General features: G+C 36.0%; 1 protein-coding gene across 1 annotated transcript in view; it reads right to left on the bottom strand.

The window, feature by feature from the left end:
• The window catches only part of PKD1L1 (polycystin 1 like 1, transient receptor potential channel interacting), a 146,883-nt gene that overhangs the window by 10,666 nt on the left and 115,089 nt on the right, over positions 1-21,128 (bottom strand). Inside the window, 4 exon segments of the mRNA XM_078151688.1 lie at positions 2,491-2,725; positions 5,052-5,242; positions 6,715-6,774; positions 9,560-9,683. Coding sequence (XP_078007814.1) covers positions 2,491-2,725; positions 5,052-5,242; positions 6,715-6,774; positions 9,560-9,683 — 610 coding nt within the window.

Below are 21,128 nucleotides of genomic sequence, written 5' to 3'. Positions count from 1 at the left end.
AAAAGATAGCAAAGAGTACCATAATACAAAGGGTACATTATCTTTGGAAAGAGTGGTTCCATAATTATCTTAGCAGCTGCCTAGGCTATAGGCAATCACTTCCTAACAGAGCTTTCTACTTCCACTACCTTCTCCCTTCAATCCATTCTCCATACTGCTGCCAGAATTGTCATATTGCCCCTCTGCTCAAAAATCATAAATGGCTCGTTATTAGTTTATCTAATGGCGTCCCCAAAAAGCTCACGTAAACTATGAGGAGAAGTATGGCTTCCAGGAGTAGGGAGGTAATAAATAGTCCAGCCAGCCGCTGCCCTGGTCAGACTGCATCTGGGTTATTGTGTTAAGTTTTCAGTGTAAGCATTTACAACTCAGAAATCTGCAAATTCAACTCAGGGCTAGATTTATGGGTGGTTTTTTTTATTGTCTAGATTAAGAAAGTGATGGAGAAAAGCTAAAAATGCAGATTAAACTTAAAAGTGTGTCATATATACTTTTTTTTTGGAGAGGTGGTTGTTAAACATTTTTCCAATACACTCCCAGGACTAACCCCTGCCCCTAAACGTACATAGCCCTGTTTAATCTCTGAAATTTTACCCATGCTATTCTATACCAGGAATAACCTCTCTTTCACCACTTAATTTATTTAAATCTTATCTATCCTATAATGTCCAACCCAACTGCTACCTTCTCCATGAAGTGTTGGTGATCTTCCTAGTTTGTTGCCTTCAGAACTCATGGAACATTTTGTTTTGTAACTTTCTAAAGCACTTATCATACAATATTGCATGCTAGAAATATTTGTGTATTTCATATTAGACTTTAAGCTTCGTGAAGGCAGAGACTGTGTCTTTTCTCTCTAAACCCTTTCTTAGTCATCTACAAACTCTTACGGGTTAAATTATCATCTAAATGTAGATAACTTCCAGAAATGTGTGTCTGTTTATTTTGTGATATCCTATAGTTACTTATTTGTGAACATGTTGGACCCCCCCCCAGTAGAAGGTAAGCACCCTGAGGGCAGGGATTGTTTCTTTTTTTTGGGGGGGGTGTCTAGGTTTCCCCACACCCAATAGCACATAGTAGACACTTAATAAATACGCATCTATCTAGAACGTGTACCTTTGTCAGCAGCTGGAACAGTGCCTTGCAATGGTAGGCATGCAGTAAATATTTGTTATATGAATAGATCATTGTTGGCTATCTATTCAGAGAGCACATTCTTTTCTTTATGTTGTCTAGGTGGTCTCTACTGACAAATATATATTTATAGAGAATATTTGTGCCAATTCAATTTTTTCAAAAAATGATTTTTATTAAGCTCCTACTATATGCAGAGAACATTGTGCCAGACACTGGGAGGTACAAAGTTTAAAGCTGCAGTCTCAAACTTTTTGGTCTCAGGACCCCATGTCATTTAAAAATGATTGAGGACTTCCACAAAAATTTTTCTTTATTGGGTTATGTCTATCAAAATTTATCATATTGGAAATTTAAAAGTCTTAGTGTTATTATGAAAATAGTTTTGATGTCATGGACCCCATGAAAGGTTCTCTGGGATTCATGGACCAAATTTGACAACCACTGGTTTAGAGTATTGTCTTCACACTTATTGATTTTGCTATTTCTCTTCTACATTTACATGCAAAAAAACTAAAAATCACTTAGCATCTCCTAGACTTTTGTAACTTATTAACTCAAAATAACTGTTCAATCATGGATATTGTAAGAGCAGAGTTACCCAAGCATACGTGTACAACCCCTTGCTGTCATTCAGTGCCACATGTACTATGTGCCATGAGTCTGCAAAATGACAGTATGAACATATATGCATACTAACAAATGATGCTTTATTCGTACTGGTTTAATAAAGAGGTGCTGAAAAATACAGATATACCCAAGCCAGCTGAGGCTACATTTTCCAGTCTCATCTCTCCACACCCTTAAAAAAATTATAGGATCTGAAATCTCACGAACTACCACTGTCCTTGAGCTCTGTCTGAGACAAATGGCTTTTTAATCACTGGTATATTGATGTACTTTTCTTTTTGTATTTGCATTTAAACTTTACAATGTATTTTTCCCCAAAAGAAGAGTGAAGAAGGTTTAAAACTGCTGAAAGTATAATTACAGAGCAAGCACATCTGAAAGCCAGAAAGGGTGCTAGAAAACAGAAAAACACAGAATACTCTATGCTGGTATTTTCATTATTTCACTGAAGACATTAATTATGTATTATTTAAGAAGGGAAAACAGACCTGGGGAAGGTTATAATATTCATTCCTAGTGATCATTCTGATGATAACATATTCACTTTGTTACATTTTCTAGTGGCTTGGGGTCAAGGAAGCAATCAAAGGCTTAGTGGCCAGAACTGAATCAAAATACTGAGAACACACATCTTTGTAGTGAATTGGGGACCTTACTAAGGTGTCTGAGGATTGAAGAAGTATCCTGGAGGTAAAACAAAAGAACAGTTAACATTCAACTCACCTCAGAAAATATGATGCAGTAACCCATAGCAGAGTGGCTGTGATAGATGCTAAATGACTCTATAAGGGATGATGTAATGATGTCACCTGTGGGTAACACTTCTGCCAACAAGGACACACTGGTGAAAAGATTGGTAGGAGGGTTGTAGAGGGCAAAGTGCATGGAGATTTCCCTGGTCCTTTTATTTATCCACCCACTATTTTTTAGGTTGATCAGAACTGAGTAAGCATTGGCCCTATAAAATAAATGAAATGAAAAAAATATATATGTTAAATGAAAAATGAAACATTTAAGAATTTTTTTATACCAACCAACACTTTGAATCTCACATTAATGTATAATAAACAGATATTATACTGGAAATGACTAAATCAGGTTTTCTCAAAGGGGAAAAAAAGTCCCATCCACAAAGCTAAACAGATGGAGTTCTCTTTCCTCCAATGCCTCCCCTAACCACCAGCCATTGGGACTCTACTAAAGGACCCATTGTTTGTCTTGTTTCCTGGTCTCCTTCCTGTAAGCATCTGGGGCTAGATGGTATAAGGTGGGAAGGATGAAGACAAGCTGCCAAATAATTTGTCATTACTAATGCCCCCTCAAATGCATACCTGTTACTCTACAAGAGTTAATAGAAGTACCTTTCCCTAAGTGTGATAGCCTAGACAATAATATTATTGTTAAAAAGAATAACTAATATGTGTGTATATATGTGCATATATGTGTGTATGTATATGGTTATGTATGTGTTTGTATCTATATATCTATATCTGTCTATCTAGTTATCTATCTATCTCATATCTAGGTTTTCAAAGTATATCACTCATATTATCTCATTTGATCCTGGATTTCCATGATGTTATTTTCATTAACTCAATTATATTTGTATCAACAAGTTCACCCACATAAGATAGGTTTAGATTGTATCAAATACCTTTGATGAGGATCTTTTATCTAAAATTTATAGATAGCTAACAGAAATATATAAGATGAAAAGCCATTCCTCAGTACACAAGTGGTCCAAGGACATTAACAAAATTTCACAAAAGAAAAATTGAAAATTATCAATAGGCATATGAACCATTGCTCCAAATAACTAATAAGAAAAATGCTAATCAAAATTCTGTGGTTTTGCCTCCAACCCAGCAAAGTGATAAAGAGGACAAAAGGTGGGATTAGTCAGTGCTGGAGAGGTTGTGAAAAGATGGCCACACAAATGGACTGCTGATGGAATTATGAGTTGGTCTACACATTCTGGAAAGCCATTTCGAAAATACACTAAGAAAGTAACCAAAGCGTCTGTACTTTTTGACCTAGAGTTCCCACTGCTAGACATATCCCCTCAGGAGTTAATGATAAAAACAAAGGCTCCAAACACACCAAAATATTTATGGAAGCACTTTCCTTTTTTAGTAGCGAAGAAACAAGTAGATGATCATCAATTGGAGAATGGCTAAACAAGTTACAACAAATTAATGCAATGGAATATTACTGTGCTGTAAGACATGACGAATATAATGTGTACAGAGAAGCACTGGAAGACTTATATGGCCCATTGCAAAATGGAATAAGTAGTCACAACAGCAATGTGAATGGAAAGAACAACCGTAAAATAATTCAAAATGAATGCTACAAAATCATAGGGAATAAGGCTTGATGCCAAAAAAATAAATATGAGAAGGCATGTCCCTCATTTCTTTGAAAAGAAGTGTAAATATGAATATGGATCACTGGATAAAATGTCAGAACTGTCAATGTGTTTAGTTTTGCTGAACTGGTTTTTATCACCTCTCTTTTTTCCTTATTCTTGGCTATAAGGTATAACTCTGTGGGAGCGAGAAGAAAGAGGAATACATTGGGAAATGTAGGTGATCTTAAGGAAAACATATTAAATTATTTTTTAAAAGAATACTTTCAAACAGTTCCCAGCAATGTGTTACCTTATTATTCTTGTAGATACTCAATTAATAATAATAATAATGTTCTATTATTTTATAGCATAGTGGACAGAGTGCTTGGCCTAGAATCAGGAAGACCTGAGTTCAAATTCAACCTCAGACACTTACTAGGTGTATGACTCTAAGCAAGTCACTTAACTTCTATCTGCCTCAGTGTCCTCAATTGTAAAATGGATATTATAATAGCATTTACCTCCCAGGTGGTGGTTGGATCTCTCAAATGAGATCATATATGTAAAGAGCTTAGCCCTGTGAGTGGTACATAGTAAGTATTATATAAATATTTGTTTCCTTCCTCTCATTTTCACATAAATTATCTCCTTTGAACTTCACAACTCTGTAAGGTAGGTACTACAGCTATTGTTATCTTCATTTTAAAAATGGGAAAAGAGAGACTCAGAGAGACCAAGTGATTTACCCATATAGTCATATAACTTATAAGTATTAGAAGTAGGTTCAAACCCCAGTCTTCCTGATAAGTCCAGTAATATATCCCCTCCACTATACTGTTTTCCAAAATGTGGTCACCTCTATAAATTAGGACTGTACACAGAAACTCACAGAATATCCTGCCATTCTTCCCCCCCTAACCCCGGAAGAGTATACCTTGTCATGCCCAGGCTCACTGCAGATACTTCGTCATCCTCGTTTTCTACTTGATCACAATGGAGGCATCTTTTGGTCTGGGTAACTTTCAGTTTTTCTGGGTCTGATTGAAGAATATTTTCATTATCTTGATTCTGGGGCTGATGCACAAGTGAAGAAGCTTCAATGGGAATTGAAAATTGTCCAGTGAACTGAAAAAGAAAGAAATCAGTAACAAAGGAATAATGAATCCAGTTTTTTTAAGAACCAAAATTTTATCTTGTAGCTTGAAAATACTAGGTTGACATAGATATATCAAACACTATGAAACAGCATATCTTATTTCTCTTTCCATATATGGTGTGGTTCTCAAAGAACCTAGATAGATTTGTGTACCATATGTACATAATATATTAACATATTACGTATATGCAATCTTTATCTATATTTATGCCTGTGACTACATCAATACCATCCATCTTTTTGTCTATGTCTCTGTTTATATCCATCCCTGTCTCTTGCTCTATCTCTGTCTCTATCTCTATAGCTATGCCTAATTGATAAATCATCTATGTCTTTGTCTATGTCTATGTCTATGATCTATACATATGCTTGCCTAGAGGATAGAGTATCCTGGTGCAGCCTGAACAAGAGCCCTTAGAGTGCCCCTCTAGAACTCTCCAAGGTAACAACCAGAAGCTTCACACCTGACCCTCTAATAAGGGACATATTAATTAGCCTCAGCCTCAGACAGGTTAGCAGTCACACTCTCATCACAAGTAGAGATGCAAATGCTGAACTTTTTGTATTTTTAAATCTAGTTTTATAAATTTGCTTAAAGGGCTAGATTGACTCTTTTCTGGGTTTCACTTTCCTTATCTACAAAATGTAGATAGTTAGATAGCTGACATTTATAATAACATTTATACATATGTTCTCATTTGAACCTCATAGCAACCTAGTGAGGTTGGGTCTATAACTACTACATTTCCATCATACAAATGAGAAAACTGAGGCTTGGAGTAGTTAAATGACTTGCCCTAAGCCACACAGCCAGTTAGTCTCAAAGTCAAGTTTTGAATTCAAGTCTTCCTGAATCCAGTCAGCACCAGACTGTGTTGCCTCCTATACCAGACCAATGGTTCTCCAAGTATGATTTAAGGACTCCTGGGAGTCTCCAAAACTCTGTTGTGGGCGTCCATGAGGTCAAAATTATTTTCATAATCATACTATCATGTTTTAATTCTAATACTGCAAATGTTTATAGGTATAATCTATATAAACAAAAGCTCTGAGGGTTTGGGATAATTTTTAAGACTGAAAAAGGGTCCTGAGACGAAAAACGCTGAGAACCCCTGTCTTAAATAATATCTAAGTTTTCATACAGCATTAACATCCCACCATCTTTGTTCTACATTTTAAGAAATGTAAACTAAGAATTGAAGTAGAATTTTAAGATGACAAAGACAAGAAAGGTGGTCAACCTCTCATAAATTTGTTAACTATGTCAGTGACAGATTAACAAAAGCATTCTTTTCTTTTCGGCCAGATTCTTAGTTTGTCTCAGATTGTTTATCCAAAAGTAAAATCCTTTACTGGAGGAGCCATTAGGCACCTCTAATTTAATTGATTTTTATGAAACAAAATAATAGCATCTTACCACACATATAACATTATGACTAACCTTTAGCTGTCTAATTACCGAAGTACCTATCAGATGGCATTTCCCTCCAAGAGGTCCAGACTGAAAACAAATTCAGAAGAAATATTCTTAGTTTATTAAATTGATAGCCAGCAGTAACTGGTAGTACAGTAATCAGAAAGTAAAGATCTTAGAATTATTTTAGGGATTAGAGATTCTGGATAATATTTAGATTACAGGTCAGAATTTTATCAAGCTCACTCAGCAGTCTAAAGAAAATGTCAACTCTCTCCCTTTCCCATTCTACTTGAAAGGGGTGAGATCAGGGTAGTGATCTTCTAATGTGCACCAAGTGAGAGTGATTCCTTTTCATCTTTGACTTCAACTGTTCATCAAAAAGCTTTTATAAAAAGAAAAAAAAGTTAGAAGTGGAAAACAAGGATACATACAAAAGTAAATGCGGTACATCAGAAGAGATTAGGGAAGTTTCCAAAGTAAATCTGCTGTGCTTAGAAATTTCATGACCACGTCATAGCTGAACTATGACCGCTATCCATTTTGCTGAGAAGACAAGTATATCCAACAGGGTCCCACTATTTCTGTAAGAACTACCAGATGAGCTATTTGCTAGTTGGTTACATGATGTTTTTCTGGGACCATATTCTAAAGACAGAAACCACTGCTTAGACCATTTCTAATTTCCTCATCTAACATCTTATTTAGATTTAATTAACATCTTATTGGATTTAATAGAATAGTTGTATTTGATAGAATAGTTTTTTTAATAGAGATTGATCTCTCTCCTTCACCTCTCATTCACCTCACCATTCAGTTATCAAGCTCCGTCAATTCTTCTTTTGACCCAGCACTTAGACCCCCGTAACAATTATCCCACTTCCTATTTCTCCCTCCTCCAACCCAACAATTCTGCCAAAATAATCTTCTTTATACTCAGATCTATAGCAAGTACTTACTAAATGGTTGTGAATGAATGAAAGATTAGCTGTTAGCATGAAAATTTCCAGAGTACATTTAATTTTTGAATTTCCGTGGCTTCACATATTGATAAGGAAGTGAACACTAAAATATTCTCTGCTGAAACAAGGACTATTTATCAGTACTGACACTTTCATGAATGTACCAGTAGGAAAGTTCAAAGAGTATTGAGTTCATGTTAATACAGAGAGGATCTTGGCTTTACACTATTAGTGGAAGAACTATTACAGAGTTGCTTCAACTATAAGTTTTGGTTAAGCCGATAAATACTTATTGAGTGCCACTGAAGAGATGGGGCCAAAATATAAACTTAAAGCTGCACTAAGATTTTGGGGATAACATGCATTTAAAAAAAAAAAACCAGCCTGTTTCTGAGAAGTTTGTAATCTTATTGGGAACACAAGATTTACACATATGAAACAAATTAACAAAAACATATAAAAACACAAGGCTGATTTCCACTTATCTATGATTTATAGTCTCAGAGTCTCCTAAGTTGAAAGAGGTAAAAATGAATTGCCCAGGGTCACACAGCTAATAAGTATTAGAGGTGAAATTTGAATTCAGATCTTACTAATTCCAAGTGCAGTAATACAACCTTAGAGAACAGAATGGAGTATAAATATCATTCCATGCTAAACTGTGTGGTATAGGTCAAAAGTATTATCATCAAATTAAATTCACTTCCAGTAAGCATTAAGTAACTGCTATACACAAGGCACTACATTATGTAGTACAATTACAACAAAATAAACAAAAAATCCCTTTCCACAAGGAGCTTACGTTTTCCTATGGGTATTCATTATCTATATAGACAAGCAATTACAAAGCATAATGCAAAGAAGATGCAAAGGAATTTGAAGGGGGGTACTAGAAACTGTTTTTTGTTGTTGTTGTTGTTTTTGTTTTGTTTTGTTACTGATTTCTCATGTCTGACTCTCCATGATCCAATTTGAGATTTTCTTGTTAAAGATACTGGAATGGTTTGCCATTTTCTTTTCTATATCATTTTACAGATGAGGAGACTAAGGTTAGGTTAAGTGTTCACAGGTTCACACAACTAGTAAGTATCTGAGTCCAGGTTTGAACTTAGGTCCTCCTGATGCCAGGCCTGGCACTCTATCCATTGTGCCACCTAGTTGCCCAGTCTAAAAATTGGTAGATGATGCCAAAGGGGAGAGAGCCAATGTTTACATGCAAATGATTTAGATACATTTATAATTATTGTCATTGTCATCATCATCATCATCATCATCATCATCATCATCATCAGATTCATCACAACTTTCATTTATATAATCCTTTAAGATTTTTTAAATTCTTAAAATAAATTAATTCATTTGTTCCTGACTACAACGCTGAGAGGTGGGCGCTACTACTCCATTTGACAGATGACAAGGCCAATACTCAGAGATGTTAAGTGACTTGTGGCAGAGACAGATTTTGTTCCTACATCTTCCTGACCTCAAGTCTAGTACTTTTTCTATATCATAACAGCTCCTCTGGATCTACATTTTGAAGTCACTGACAGATACGCAATACTGACTTTCTGATTCTACCTTGTTTCCATGGATAATAGATGATTCATTCAGGTTAGTCATATTGTAAAGGGTATGGACACAGTTATAAATACTATCATTAGGAAAGAAGGGTTAATGAGGTAGTTGGTAGAAGTGGGAAAATAAGGAGTATTGCTAGGAAAGAATCTTAAATGTCCACCAAAAATTCATGCATATTTGATATAAGGAGATAATGATACAATGTTATCATCAAGAATCTAATTTCATAGTTTCCATGTTCAACAGGTATGCTGAATTTAAAATAGTTTTGCCCATCACAAATTATAAATTCAGAAGTGGCCTAGTTAAAAAGCCTAAAAGAGTCTCTCTACCTGAGTCTTTGGTGTATCTGTATTATTCTGTTTATCCCAATATAGGCGATCCAATAAAGTTGTCAAACTCCAGTTCCACCAGTCATCAGCATTCTTCACTTCAATGAAAGAATTTCTGGCATTTCTGTTTTTAAAAAAGTGATTCAGCATCAATAATTACAATTAGAATAAAGAAAGATTACCCACACATATGCACACACTCCTTTTTTGCCTTGGTCATTCATAAATGAAACATTTTCTAGATTAAAGCTTGAATTAGGATTGGAGCCACCTCTAAAGTCTTAAACTGAATCCATCATCCAATGAACTATGTCTTATATTTAGTAGGTTTCTTAGCATCTTTCATCCGAAGTGCTTACTCAATGTGAATGAATATTGTAACTTTTAAACTTTGGGAATAATTTTTAAAATTATTTTTAAAATCCAGAAACCAAGGGCAAAAAGGACAAGATAAAGGGGGAAGGAGACAAAGACAAAACACCCAAATATCAAGGATTTATAGGAAAAAAAAGTAAGAATAAGGAAATGTAACAAATTTCTAGCCCTAGGAAATCATGAAATTTAGTAATAATGTTTTAGGGAATGCACCAGGAAGGATTGTCTGTTTTCTCTAACTACTACTTCAGTGAGGAGACTGAAGATTGTGACATTCAAGAATTGGGCTTAGAGGGCACAAAGAGTTGTTTTATATCATTTGAAGGACTGTCACATCTATGAGATGTGTCCTAAATTGTCCTAGAAGGTAGAACTCTGAGCAATGGATGGATGTTTCAGGGCAGTACGTTTATTTTTATATTATCAAAATTATTTTATTAAATATTTCCCAATTATATGTAAAAGAACTTTTTAAATCGTTTTAAAATTTTGAGTTCCAAATTGTCTCCCTCCCTCCCTGCCCTTCTCCTTGAGAAGGCAAGCATTTCAATTTTGATTATACATAGGAGGTCATGCCAAACATATTTCCATATTAGCCATGTTGCAAAAGAAAACTAAAATTAAATAAAAATAAAGTTTAAGAAATATGTTTAAATCTACATTCAGAGTTGATCAGTTCTCTCTCTGGAGGTAGAAAGTATTTTTCTTTATGGGTCCTCTGGAATCATCTTGGATCATTGTCTTGATCAGAGTAGACAAGTCTTTCACAGTTGATCATCCTTACAATATTTCTGTTACTGTGCACAATGATCTTCTGGTTCTTCTTACTTTATTTTGCATCAGTTCACATAAGTCTCCTCAGGTTTTTTCTGAAATAAGCCTTTTCGTCATTTCTTATAGAATAATAATATTCCAACATAAATCACATACCACAACTTGTTCAGCCATTCCCCAACTGATGAATATCCCCTCAATTCCCAATTCTTTGCTACTACAAAAAACAGCTGCTATAAATATGTTTGTAGAGGGTGGAGCCAAGATGGTGGAGTGAAAGCAGTGATTTGCTTGAGCTCTCCCCCAAACCCCTCCAAATTCTCTTAAAAAATGGCTCTAAACAAATTCTGAAGCAGCAGAACCCACAAAAAGACAGAGTGAAACAAATTTTCAGCCCAAGACAGCCTGGATGATTGATCAGAAAGGTGTATCGCACCGGGCTGGGAGCACAGCGCAGCGTGGGTGCACAGGCTGCAGCCAACCTGCAGCCCACCCCAGAGCACTGATTCACGAGCAGCTGCGGAGGTTTCCAGACTCCTCAATCCACAAATGCCAAAGACAACTCAGAAGGTCAGTGGGAAAAGTCTGTTTCTGTCGGTGCTCAGAGAGGAAGGTGGGGTTTCGGCTCCACTCCCCAAGAACGTGGCCCGGGGTGGGGGGCAGCTGCTTCCTGAGCTTCTGGCCCACAGACTGAGGGGGAATCCAGTGGCTAATCAGAGAGGGATTGCCAGTGCTGGGACAGGAATCTCTTGCTTTGCCCATGTGTGGATCTGGGTCACAGTTCTGGGTAGCGGTGCTGAGGGGAGGAGGAACGTTGGCGTGGTGGAGCTTGTAGTAGCTATGCAGAGGAACCCCTCCTCACAGTTGCAGGACAGAAAGGAATACTTGTGGTCACAGGCCAGGAAAGGAGTAAACATCTCGCCCCTTATCATACCACCTTGGAAGAACTGAAAATTTACAAGTCCCTACAAGTATCTCTGAAAACAGCTATACAAACCCCTGAAGCTTGGGACAGTACACTCTCCACATTGGAAGCAGACTCTTACCTTAACAAAGAGTTTAAAACTCAAGTAATTGGCCGGGATCATGAGCAAGCAACGCAAAAAGAGTCAGACTATATTATCTTACTTTGGTGAAAAAGAAGATCAAAACATACAACCAGAAGAAGACAACAAACTCAAAGCTCCTACATCCAAAGCCTCCAAGAAAAATATGAATCAGTCTCAGGCCTTGGAAAAGCTCAAAAGGGATTTTGAAAAGCAAGTAAGGGAAGTAGAGGAAAAACTGGGAAGAGAAATGAAAGTGATGCAAGAAAATGATGAAAAACAAGTCAACAGCTTGCTAAAGGAGACCCAAAACAATACTGAAGAAAATAACACCTTAAAAAATAGCCTAACCCAAATGGCAAAAGAGGTCCCAAAAACCAATGAGGACAAAAATGCCCTAAAAAGAAATGGAAAAGGAAGTCCAAAAGATTACTGAAGAAAATACTTCCTTAAAAATTAGGATAGAGCAATTGGAAGCTAGTGACTTTATGAGAAATCAAGACACTGTAAAACAAATCCAAAAGAATGAAAAATTAGAAAACAATGTGAAATATCTCATTGGAAAAACAACTGACCTGGAAAATAGATCCAGGAGAGAGAATTTAAAAATTATTGGACTATCTGAAAGCCATGATCAAAAAAAGAGCCTAGACATCATCTTTCAAGAAATTATCAAGGAAAACTGCCCTGATATTTTAGAACCAGAGGGCAAAATAGAAATTGAAAGAATCCACATCACCTCCTGAAAGAGATCCCCAAAGGAAAACTCCTAGGAATATTGTAGCCAAATTCCAGAGTTCCCAGGTCAAGGAGAAAATATTACAGCTGCCAGAAGAAACAATTCAAGTACTGTGGAAACACAATCAGGATACGCAAGATTTAGCAGCTACATTAAAGGACCACAGGGCATGGAATATAATATTCCAGAGGGCAAAGGAGATAGGATTACAACCAAGAATCACCTACCCAGCAAAAACTGAGTATAATCCTTCAGGGGAAAAAATGGTCATTCAGTGAAATAGAGGACTTTCAAGCATTCCTGATGAAAAGACCAGAGCTAAATAGAAAATTTGACTTTCAAATACAGGACTCCAGTGGAAATGAAGAGGTAAACAGGAAAGAGAAATCATAAGAGACTTATTAAGATTGAACTGTTTACATTCCTGCATAAGAAAGATGATTGTAACTCATCAGAACTTTGTCAGTATTAGGGTAGTTGAAGGAAAAAAATTATATGTATGTATATATAGATAGATAGATAGAGGGCACAGGGTGAGTTGAAGATTAAGGGGTCATATTGGAGAAAAAATTAAGGGATGAGAGAGGATGATACTCGGAGAAGAAGGGAGAGGTAGAATGGGGTAAATTATCTCACAAAAAAAAACAGAAAAGAAAAGTCTCTCACAGTGGAGGGGAAACAGGGGAAGGCGCAAGAGGGAATGAGTGAATCTTATTCTCATAGGATTTGGCTTAAGGAGAGAATAACATACACATTCAATTGGGTATGGAAATCTGTCTTACCCTACAGGAAAATAGGGGGAGAAGGGGACAAGAGAGCAGGGGGACGATAGAGAGGAGGGCAGATTGGGAAAGAGGGTAATCGAAAGCAAATACTTCTGAGGAGGGACAGGGTCAAAAGAAAGAATAGAATAAATGGGAGGGCAGGATAGGATTAAGGGAAATAGAGTTAGTTTTTCACAACATGTCTACTATGGAAGTGTTTTGCATAACTGCACATGTACAACCTATACTGAGTTGCTTGCCTTTTCAATGAGGGTGGGTGGGGAGGGAGGAAGGGAGAAAATTTGTAACTCAAAGTTTTAAAAACACATGTTTTAAAAAAAATGTTTTCACATGCAACTGGGAAATAAGAAATACAGGAAATGGGGTACAGAAGTCTATCTTGCTCTACAGGAAAATAGAAGGGGAAGGGGATAAGAGAAGGGAGGGGGGAGAGACAGAAGAGAAGGCAGACTAGGGGAAGGGGTATTCAGAATGCATGCCATCTTGGTGTGGGGGGCGGGGTGAGAAATTTGGAACTCAAAAACTTGTGGAAGTGAATGTTGAAAACTAAAAATAAATAAATTTATATTTAAATATGTTTGTAGAAATAAGTCCTTTTTCCTTTTCTATAATCTCTTTGAGATGCAGACCTAGTAGTGGTATGCCTAGATGAAAAGGTATGCACAGATATATAGCCTTTTGGGCATAATTCCAAATTGTTCTCCAAAACTCCACAACTCCACCAACAATGCATTAGTGTCCCAATTTTTCCACATCTCCTCCAGCATTTGTCATTTTCCTTTTCTGTCTGATGAGTGTGAGATGGTATCTCAGAATTGTTTCAATTTGTATTTCTCTAATCAGCAGTGATTTAGAGTATTTTTTCATGTGTAGGTGTGAGGTGGTATCTGAGTTGTTTTAATTTGCATTTCTCTAATCCACTAGTGATTTAGAGTATTTTTTCATGTGAGTATTGATAGCTTTGATTTTGTCTTCTGAAAATTGCCTCTTCATATCCTTTGACCATTTCTCAACTGAGGAATTGCTCTTATTTTTATAAATTTGGCTCGGTTCCCTATATAATTGAGAAATGCAACTTTTATCAGAGAAACTTGTAATTTTTTCCCAGTTTCCTGTTTTCTTTCTATCTTTAGCTGCATTATTTTTTTTTGTGCCAAACCCTTTTAATTCCATGGAATCAAAATTATCCATTTAATATTGCTTGTTGTTTTCTATCTCTTGTTTGGTCATTTATCCATTGATCTAGCATTTTACTAAAAATTTTTATATCAATATTCATTGGTCTATAGTATTCTTTTTCCCTGGTTTAAGTATCAGCACTATATTTGTATCTTAAAAGAAATTTGGTAGGACTCCTTTTCTACCAATTTTTAAAAAATAGTTTAGGCTTGTTGAGCCCGTTTTAGGGCTACTCATCCATTTTTGGTGTCTACTTTCATCAAACTTTCACTTGTGACTCCAAGAAGCTGTAGCATGCGCAGCAGCTTCACCTCCATAAAACCATCTAGGCAGACATAAACCAGGTTGACGGCAACCAGCATGCCTCAAACCCATTGGTAAGTTAAAGGGATTAGCCATATTGCAAAAGAAAACAAAATTAAACAATAAAAATAAAGTTTAAAAAGTATGTTTACATCTACATTCAGAGTTCATCTGTTATCTCTCTGGAGGTGGAAAGCATTTTCTAAGGTCTACACCAAGCTTGTGAAGACTTCCCCCAGCAGAATGGGCTGATGAGAACAAATTGTTCCAGGGGCCAGAAGGTGGCCACTCACTGTGGCGTGCCTAGAGCTTGGTCAGATATTGAAGATGCCAAGATTATCCACTGCAATCCAGGCCATCACCAGTCATTCTGACTTTTATCTTGTCATTGGATTTCAATGACTCTGGAAGAGAGAATGAGGCAGATGACTTTGTGCAACTTTGCCTCAATTAAATCCAGTTCAGGCACAAATCAAGACATTACCCCATGATGTCATTCATCCACTTTGAAAATGAAAGACAAACATTTCCTCTTCTGTTAACCTGTGCCACTTACATTTTTTGTAAATATCCATCCATTCTATCTAGGTTGTCATTTTTACTGGCATATAATTGGGCAAAATAACTACTAATAATTGTTTTAATTTCATCATCATTGGTGGTTCATTCACTTTTTAAATTTTTGATACTGGTAATTTGTCTTTCTTCATTCTTTTTTTTTTAAATCAAATTAACCAATGGTTTATCTGTTTTATTGTTTTCTCATAAATCAGCTTCTACTTTTATTAGTTCAATAATTTTTAATTTCAATTTTATTCATCTCTCCTTTGATTTTGGATTTCCATTTTGGTGTTTAATTGAGGATTCTAAATTTTTTTTTCTAGGTTTTTTTTAGGTGTATGCCCAATTCATCATTATGTTCTTTCTCTCTTTTATTGATTTAGAGATATGAAACTTCCCCCAAGTATTGTTTTGGCTGCATCCCACAAATTTTGGAATGTTATTTCATGGTTATTTTTTAAATGAAATTATTGTTTCTATGATTTGTTCTTTGATCTGCTCATTCTTTTGGTTTAGATTATTTAGTTTTCAATTAGCTCTTAATGCATGCTTTTATGGTCCTTAATTAAATGTAATTTTTATTGCCTTATGGCCTGAAAAGGATGCATTTAATATTTCTTCTTTTCTGCATTTTGTTGTGGTTTTTATGTTTTAATACATGGTCAATTTTTGGGAAGGTGCCACATGCAGCTGACAAAAAGTTATGTCACTTTCTATTCCTATTATGTTTTCTCCAGAGATCTGTCATATCTACTTTTCTAAGATTTCCTTTATCTCCTTGACTTCTTTATTATGTATGTTAGATTTATCTAGTTCTGAGAGCAGAAAGTTGACATCCTTCGTGAGTATAGTTTTACTGTCTATTCCCTCCTCTAATTCATTTCTCTTTTCTATTAAGAGTTTGGATGCTATGCCATTTAGTGCATTTTTGTTGAGTATTGATATTATTCATCATCTATGGTTTGTTTTGGTCTTATTTTTAGTAAGATGTAGTTTCCCTGTTTATCCTTTTTAATTAGGTCTCCTGCCTTTTATACTTTAGCTGAAGTATGACAGATTCTGCTCCAGCCCCTTATTTTAGCTGTGTCTCTCCATTTCAAGTGTGTTTCTTGTAAACAACATTTTGTTAGGTTCTGGTTTTTAATTCATTCTTCTGTCCACTATTATTTTATGGGTGCATTCATTCCATTCATATTCACAGTTATGATTGCCAACTCTGCATTCCCCTCCATTCCATTTTATTCAGTTTTATCCTTCTCATTATCTTTTTAGCTTGTCCCTCCTCTAAAGTCTGTTTTGCTTCTGATCACTGCCTTCTTTTATGTGCCTGCTTATCACCCTCTCTTTATCTTATCCCTTTCCCCTCTATTTCCCTTTCAGATGTGAGTGAAGTTTAAGCACTGCCCATTCCCCTCTCCACTATAAAACTATCCTTGTGTGCCTCTTTTATGTGAGATAATTTTCCTCATACTTCCTCCCCTTCTCCTTCTCCCAGGGCATCTCTCTTCCCTATTTTTTTTAAACATCATTCTAACATAATTGACCCACTCTTATGACCCCCTTCTATGTAGAATCCTTCTAACTGGCCTAATAATGATAAAGTTCTTAGAAGAAATATGTATCATCTTCCCAAATAAAAACATACACAGTTTAATATTATTGAGTCCTCTATAATTTTTAATTTTTTATGCTTCTCTCGAACATTGTAACTGAAAGTCAAATTTTTCTATTCAGTGCTGATCTCTTCATCAGGAATGCTTGAAAGTCCTCTATTTTATTAAATGACCATCCCTTCTTCCTCAAAGGATTATACTTAGTTTTGCTGGGTAGGTTATTCTTGGTTATAATCTCAGTTCCTCTGCTTTCCAGAATGTTATATTCCAAGCCTAACATCCCTCTAATATGGTAGTTGCTAAATCTTGTGTGATCCTGACTCTGGCTCCACAGTATTTGAATGATTTCTTTCTGGCTGCTTGCAATATTTTCTCTTTGACTTACTTAGGAGCTCTGGAATTTGGCCATAATATTGCTGGGAGTTTTCATTTTGGGATTTCTTTTAAGTGTGGATTGGTAGATTCTTTCCATTTCTATTCTGCCCTCTGTTTCTAGGATTTGGGGGCAGTTTTCCTTTAATAATTTTAAAAAACATGATGTCTAGGCTCTTTCTTTGATGATAGCTTTCAGTAGTCCAATAATTCTTAAACTATCTCTCCTTGATCTATTTTCTAGACCAGTTACTTTTCTGGTAAGCTATTTCACAATTTCTTCTCCTTTTTTTTTTTCATTGTTCTTATGTTATCTTACTGTTTCTTGATGTCTCTTGGAGCCATTAGCTTCCACTTGCCCAATTCTAATTTTTAAGGAATTAGTTTCTTTGATGAGCTTTTGTACCTCTTTTTCTATTTGACCAATTTTGCTTTTTAAGATGTTATTTTCTTCAGTATTTTTTGTGCCTCTTTTATTAAGCTGTTAACTGTCTTCATAATTTTCTTCCCTTTGCTCTCATTTCTTGATCTGATTTTTTCTCTACCACTCTTATTTGATTTTGAAAATCATTTTTAGCTCTTCCAGGAATTCTTATCCAGGGCTGGTAAAAAAAATTCACATTTTTTCTTTGAGGTTTTGTTCATAGATGTTTTGATTTTATTGTCTTCTGAGTTTGTGTCTTGATATTTCATGTCACCATAGTAGTTTTCATGGTCAGGTTCTTTTTTGTGTGTTGTTTGGCCATTTTTCCATCCTATTTCTCTTGGAAGTGATACTACCCCTCAGGGTCTCTGATCCCTTGGGGCCCAAAGTGATATTGCCCCTCAGGGTTTTTACTCCCTTCACCAAAAATGCTTCTGTCTACCCTTAGACTATGACCCAGGCAATGAAGTTCATTATTACTCTGCTGTTACTTACCCTAATTTGACATAGAACATTTATTTTATAGTTTGGAGATAGGATGTTCTATTGTTATTTTTCTTTCAGTGTTATTGCATTATATGCCCGTCATTCAAATGAATTGTGTCACTGACTAGATTCAGTAAATGTATTGGTTGGGGAGCTGGTGAGTTAAGATTTTGAGCAGATGAGGACCTATGTTGTTCTTTAAATCTGGGGTAGCTTTTCTGGGGCCCCATGAAAGAAGAGGTGACCTTACTACAATCTTTTGTAAGGAGGAAATAATCCTAGATCTAAAAAAGCTGGGGAAAACATTGCCAGAAGTTGGGATAATAAAGCTTTGGTCAAAACATCTCCTTTCCAACTTTTGAATAAAATTCTTAACTTTCTGCTCTGAAAATTGTAGGGTGGTATCCTATTGAAAAATGTCTACTTTTATAGCTTCTTTTGGCTCAAAAGCTATGATCCCATGGAGTATCGTGGACTTATAGGATATAATCCTGTTATATTTTTTGCAACTATGGGCAAAGCTAATAATGGCCCTTGATTTTTATTTCATAAACTAAGTAGTGCTATAAAATAGAAAGTTTGGCACCTTGGACAATCTGCACAAATGTAGATTATGATGCAAAAATAAAAAAATAAAGTTTGGTGAGGAAGTAAAGGGAGACATGCTAGTATATGTCCCATCACAAGGAAACACCAAAGAACAGAAGGCCACTGTTCTAGAGAGGATTAGAGTCACCTGATGAACTCATCAGTACTGTGTACTTCCAAGGAGAAGTAGAGATCAGGATGCTTGCCTTGTGGGTACCTGTCTATTTTTAACTTACTATTCTTGCTAACTAGGCATTGGATTAAGTTTATTTTTATACCACTGAAACACTGTAAGTACTGTAAGATGTGAATGTAATACATTTTAAAATTATACAACCTTTTAAAATTAGTATTTAAAATTTTCAGTCCATTAAATTTCTGTGCCCTGTGGTAAATCTCAAGTCATAACCATCACCATACTTACATAATTCTGAAATTAATGCAAGGTCCAGATCTGGCCTAAGGCCCACAATTTCCCCACCCAAGCTGTATATTTGATGAATGTCTTAAATTTAGCTTCAGAGAATAGAATCATAGAATTTTTAGAGATCCTATAGTTCAAGGCCCAATATTTTATAAATGGGGAAATTGAGGCCCAGAGATATTAAGTAATTTGTCCAGAGTTACAAAGCTTGTTAGTGGCTCAGTCTAGGGGAGGGAAATGTGTGTGGCAAGAGACTTGGGTTCCAATCTCAGCTCTGTTGCTTCACAGAAATATGACCATGGACATGTGTCCAACCCAATCCCAACCTCCAATTTTCTTATTTGTAAAATAGGAAAAACTATCTCACAGATATGTTATGAGGAAAAATGCTTTGTAAGCCTTTAAGTGTTCTATAAATGTAAGTAGTTAATGGCATGTTCTTTACACTCTACCAACACAAACCTAAAAGACATTAGTGAGGGGAATTGGGCCTATCATTTCACCCGCATACGGAATTCCAGATAAGAAAACTCCTTCCTTCAAGGCAGATCATCCCCTGTTCTGCATCTTCTGGTGGGTAGTGAGATGGAACAGTGGAAAGAGCGCTGGGCCTGGAGTCGGGAAGTTTTGTTGTTGTTTAGTTGTGACCTTATTTGGAGTTTTCTTGGCAAAGATACTAGAGCGGTTTGCTATTTCTTTTTACAGCTCATTTTGCAGATGAGGAAACTGAGGCAAACAGAGTTAAGTGACTTGCCCAGTATCACACAAGTAGTAAGTGTGTGAGGCTGGATTTAAACTCAGAAAGATGAGTCTTCCCGACTCCAGGTCCAGAACTCTATCCAGCCTCAGACACTTACTGTGTGAACTTGGGCAAGTCACTTAACCTCAATTTCTTCAACTATAAAATGGAGATAATAATAGTACCTACCTCCCAGCATTGTTGTGAGGATCAAATGAGATTTTTTAAAAAGTGGTTAGCAAATAGTAGGTGCTATACAAATGCTAGCTATTTGTTATTATTATTATTATTATTATTATTACTAGTAGTGCTATTACTATTATTATAACCATTATTATTCTAGTCTTACAGTACTTCCTAGAGTACTGAGAGATTGTGACTTGCCCTAGGTCATACAGACATTATACGTCAGAAGCCAGGACTTGAATCCAGGTCTGCTAGACTTCAAGGCTAGCTCTCTCTCTCCATTATATGAGGCTGTCTTTCTTAATAAATTTATGGACTATTTATTGAAAGAATAAAGCTAAAGGACCAAAGAATATTTTGGTCATGACTACATTAATTAGATTCATCTAGAATGCTAAGCAATGCTAACACTTGCATAAAGTAATGGATGTTGATGTTTCAAGGAGATTATATACTGTAGGGAGCAAAAAAATCTAATATAAACATTCCAGCTTAAGTTTTTGTATCCCTACCTGAAGTCAGGCCCTTAGGGGCCTAAGGAACCATTTAAGATGGCTAGGACTAGCCAAATTTTGGAGTCTCTGTGGGAAATAAGTCAGATACTAATCCACAACCCTCAAAGCAAGCTCAAGAATCTGAACCATCAATCTGAGAGCTTGAGGTATGTATGCACGCTAGACATTTTACAAATATTATCACAGCTGGGAAATGACTCACTTTAAAATCAAAAGGCTACAATTCAGATTAAATATCTATCCAGTGATGCTGATTTATGAAACACGAGATAAAAAATAAACTAGCAGGGCCCATTTTAAAACGTTTTTTCCTTCCTTTACATTTGTTCTTAATTTCTCTTCGGTGACTTGAATTGAAGTACTGTTCTCCTGGTCTACACACTAGCGCCATCTATTGGCACCAGCTGGCTAAAGACTTCAAATAACCATTCCATTCTTCCAGCGCTCAAGTGCTAAAAGT

This window comes from Phascolarctos cinereus, unplaced genomic scaffold, assembly GCF_003287225.1.
Source record: "Phascolarctos cinereus isolate Bilbo 61053 unplaced genomic scaffold, phaCin_HiC Scaffold_4;HRSCAF=312, whole genome shotgun sequence".
Taxonomy (NCBI): domain Eukaryota; kingdom Metazoa; phylum Chordata; class Mammalia; order Diprotodontia; family Phascolarctidae; genus Phascolarctos; species Phascolarctos cinereus.
Note: the sequence above shows the minus strand (reverse complement) of the source record. Positions and strands in the feature narration are given on the sequence as shown.